The sequence below is a fragment of the Myotis brandtii genome, unplaced genomic scaffold, assembly GCF_000412655.1.
Source record: "Myotis brandtii unplaced genomic scaffold, ASM41265v1 scaffold278, whole genome shotgun sequence".
NCBI classification, from domain to species: Eukaryota; Metazoa; Chordata; class Mammalia; order Chiroptera; family Vespertilionidae; genus Myotis; species Myotis brandtii.
The window spans coordinates 657,557-661,928 of NW_005360594.1; the positions used below are offsets into that span (position 1 = coordinate 657,557).

The 4,372-nt window shown below is 50.1% G+C and overlaps 1 protein-coding gene across 1 annotated transcript in view; it reads right to left on the bottom strand.

Annotated features, from left to right (window-relative positions):
• TMEM163 (transmembrane protein 163) overlaps positions 1-2,635 on the bottom strand; it is an 80,486-nt gene extending 77,851 nt beyond the window's left edge. Inside the window, exons 1-2 of the mRNA XM_014541768.1 lie at positions 2,590-2,635; positions 1,138-1,229 (exon numbers count right to left, since the gene is read on the bottom strand). Of these exons, the coding sequence (XP_014397254.1) occupies positions 1,138-1,229; positions 2,590-2,622 (125 nt within the window). The 5' untranslated portion in view covers positions 2,623-2,635. The remainder of the gene's footprint in view (positions 1-1,137; positions 1,230-2,589) is intronic.
• Positions 2,636-4,372: the final 1,737 nt, after the last annotated feature.

Consider the following 4,372-nt stretch of genomic DNA (forward strand, 5'->3'; position numbering starts at 1 on the left):
GCCCCAACTCCCCAATCGGCCCTGCTCTGAGCCCGACCAGGGGCTGCACCTAGGGATTGGGCCTGCCCTCTGCCACCCAGGAGCAGGCCTAAGCCAGCAGGTCGTTATCTCCCAAGGGGTCCCAGACTCTGCGAGAGGACAGGCCGGGCTGAGGGACCCCCTCTTCCCCCCCAAGTGCACAAATTTTTGTGCACCGGGCCTCTAGTAATTAATAATTGTGGCAGCTAAGGTTTACTGAACTACATGCCAAGCATTGTTCCAAAGCGTGTGAGTGTATGTGTGTGTGCGTGCATGCGTGTGCATATATGCGTGCATGCGTGTGCATGTGTGTGCATGCGTGTGCATGTGCATGTGTGCGTGTGTGTGTGTGCGTGTGCCATACTATGATGATTATATCTCATTCATATAGTTGTCGCAATAACCCTAATGAAGAAGGTATTGTTTTGCTGCTTTTCTGGATGAGGAAAGGAGGCACAGGGCAGTTAGTAGTTTCCCACAGTCACAGCGGTAACACGTGGGGGAGCTGAGATTCAAAGCCAAGAAAGCTCACTCTGGAACCCGTGCTGTTGTCGCCCTGAGGATTCCAAATGGGATAAAGAAATGGAAGCTGGGAAAGACACACGTTTTATGGCCACAAACACAAATCCCTCAAAGTCAACACTATCCCCCGCAGGACACGGAGACTGAGGCAAGCAATATCCTCTGATAAGACGTTAGGCAGACAAGTAGAATAAGTTATAATGCCCTCGAGACGTCTTCTGGAAATCACCCTGGGGAACTCATTGTACTCAGAAAAGAAGACAAAAGCGTGACAATTCAAGGGAGCAAAGAATCCAATAACACAAGAGAAAGAGGATGGAAAGATGGTCAGATGGACAAATGGATGGATGGATAGACAGACAAATGAGCACACAAATGTTCACTCCAAACTCAAAAGCAGAGAGTATTATAAAAGGACATCCATCGGGCTGACCACTGCAGAGGGGCCCATCAAATGGCTGACATCACACCAGCCAGCCATTCTCAAAGGCAAATCGGGACCTTATTCTTGTCACCGGGACCAAAGCTGCAGGGTAAGCTGTGCTGCAGCCTCACTGCACGGGCGCTGCAGCCCGGAGGAAGGCGAAGTGCACTTACAGGTACTCCCTGTGGGCAGAGTGCACGGCGGCCGCGTTGCTGTAGCGCCACAGGACGATCGCCGACGACAGGACATCGAGGACGGCATCAAACTAGGAGAAGGAGACATGGCATTAGTGCTTTTCCTGAGTTAACAGGACAGGGCTGAAGACACAAAGCAATGATTCTGTGACTCAGAACATCTGAGCAAGTGACCTCAGAGCCAACAGTGGGCCTGGGCACCCCACACGCCAGCTCCTCCTCAGATTCCGCACTGCTCCCCGGGCCTGGGAAACACGCTCCGTGGCATGGTGGGTCTGCCCCCAGGGCCTGGCTGCCAGCACTCTGCAGATATGGGGGATCACACGGGTCTGACCCCTGAAATTGGTTTCCCCACAGCAAGCAAGATCATCTCAGCATTTCACTGTGTAACCCAAGTACAATATTCGGGGTGAGGAATCTGTTTCTGGCTTTCAATGGGATTATTCTACATGGGGGCCAGGGGGAGGGTGGTCACCCAAGGGCCCTGTGCTGTCTGCAAACACTTTGAAATTGCCTATACAATTCAGTGCTTTTGTTTGAATGAATGAGTGAAGGTGTGAGGGAGGAGAGAGGGAGGTGAAGGAAGAGGAAGAGAGCACTGTAAGAACGACAGTGAGAATATGTGTGTGCACATTTGTGTGTTGTGTATGTTTTGTGTGAGAATGTGATGTGCGTGTGTGTATGTGTGTTGTGTGTTGTGTGTGCACGTATGTGGTGTGTGTGTATTTCTGGACAGTGCACTCCTTCTAAAGATTCTAAAAATGTCTGCAACCCCAAAAACCTTAAGTTTTCACAACAAAAGAAAGAAGTGGGTTTGTGGGCAGGAACACCTACCCTGAGGCACAGGGAACCCACAGCTGCGCAGGAGGGGTGTTTACAAGCGCTCTCCTGGAGTCACTGTGCCACAGGACACCTCTCACCTGGAAAGTTACAAGCACCCAGAGGGGACGTGGGGCAGCTCCACCCAGTGATCGGCATGCCCAGCCCGTGAAACACCTGAAACCGTTTTCTCTCAGCAGCTCCCATGAGGAAGCAGGCGGGGGTCAGGCTTCCTGGGTCCGGCTGCAGGCGGGCTGATCCTAGCAGCAGCAGCCCCTGACACCCACACCTCGGCCTGCACAGCAAAGCCTTCGCTCCCGCGTGTGCCATTGTCCACCTGACAGCCTTGGGGGGAAAGGGCTAACACCCTAAAACACCCTCGCAACCAGCTGTGGGAAATGCGGTCCCCTCTCTGTTCTGCAGGATTATGCAGCTTCCTTGCAGTTCACTTCTGCTGAATGCTAATCCCCCTAGAAGCGATCTCCATAGACGGTGTGCTTGTCATGCAAAGCTCTCATCTGCTAACCACCCTCTCCTTGAGAGCCCAGGTGAGACCTGTGGGCTCAGGAAAAACGTGCACAACTTCATAAAAGTACATTTCAGGTTACTTACTGCAAACCCAAAAGCAGAGGCGCTGTACCTCATAACGGAGACAGCTAAAAAGAAAGAAAATATTATTCAGAATATTTCAAGACCTCATGGATATGTTCTCTCATTCATGAGTATATTAACACATTTGATCTGCCCTTTTAAACATCAATGGAAAAGTTCCAAGAGAATAAAGTTAAAAGTTAACGGTGGCTGTAAACTCCGAGAACTAAAAAGTGCAAAGAGTGAGAAGAGATTCCAGACTCCGCCTGCAATGGCGTCCCTCCCAGTGTGCTCTGAGCACCGAGGGGCCAGTTTCAGAGTGAAAATGCTTAAGCGGTTGTCAGTCAAACGACCACTGAGACTTGGAGAATTTGGCAACTGGGATAGAGAGCTGGGGACTATATTAAACTTTCAAAGTAAAAGTGCAATCACCCAAACTGTTCCCCTAATAAAGTAACTGGTGGTTTCTCCATGCACGTGCCCTTGCCCATCAGAATTTAAATCTAGTGTAGACCTCAACAAAACTGCTTGGGAAAACAATAACAAATGATCTTAAGTGACAGGTGTCTACAAATGTAGATGTAACAATTATAATTAAAGCATTTATCCACATTCAAAAGTCAACCTTTTTTTGGGGGGGGGGGTAAATCAATTAGGTAGCACTTTTGCCAAATTCTATGATCTGTTCTCTGCCCAACCAATGTTCAGCTTCAAAGACTGGTCTCAATTTAACTTAATAAAGGCAGTTCTCGATATTTAACAAGCATAAGTCCACCCTCCAACGAAAATGAAACCCTACCCGATGGGTCAGCAGAGCTGTGGTGTGGACTACCTGGCCCAGGCATTGCAAGTGCTCACCGGGGAATAAGAGAGGTGCGGGCGTAGGACACAGAGGTCAATGCTCCCACTCAGCTCACCACATGTCCCTTCTCGGGACCCGCTCTCTGGTCCACCCATAGGCCAAAAATGAGTCCTGGACAGCCCTGCTCTCCTTCGTACCCCTGCCCCGAGCACAAGGGGTCACCTGACCCAATGTGAAGCAAGCTTATTTCATTGTCTGTGAGTCAGGAATTGAGACGGAGAGAGTCTAGTTGGTTAAGTGATGTTGTTGGAATTGAAACTTGCAATCACTGGAACTGGGATTGGCCATGGTTTGCTATCAAGACTGAGGAGCAGAGAGAGAAGCAGGGGTACAGTTCCCAAGCCCTTTCTGAGACTCGGCCACCTCCCAGTCCTCGGGCTGTGGAGTGCCACCCATTACATTCCTGACCCTCTTTGTTTCTGACAGGGGCTGCTCCAGCTGTCCCTGCTGGTGCTTGCGCTGGCACAGAGAGAAGGGCAGAGGCAGGTGCATGCAGTGACCAACAGTAACTCCCACAGGCAACAGAGGGGTGCAGTGCCAGGGGCACCAGACCTTCCCGAAGAGCTCAATCTACAGGCCCCGTGGGGATGTGCACAACAGGCAGCAGACCCCTCAGGGGGTCGCCCTGAGCGCCCCCCCGCCCCCCCACAGCAGGAGCTCAGTAACTGTTCATCAAACTGTTAACTGACTCGTATAGAAACAAGTCAAAATTAGTATCTGGTTTTTCCTTTACAACCTGCTTTAGAACATCTAAGTTCTGTGCTTCTTTTTCTCAGTTACTCGTTTATCAGCAATGGGAACCTTTTGAATGTCTATAGCAGTGATGGCGAACCTTTTGAGCTCGGTGAGTCAGCATTTTGAAAAACCCTAACTTAACTCTGGTGCCGTGTCACATATAGAATTTTTTTTATATTTGCAACCATAGTAAAACAAAGACTTATA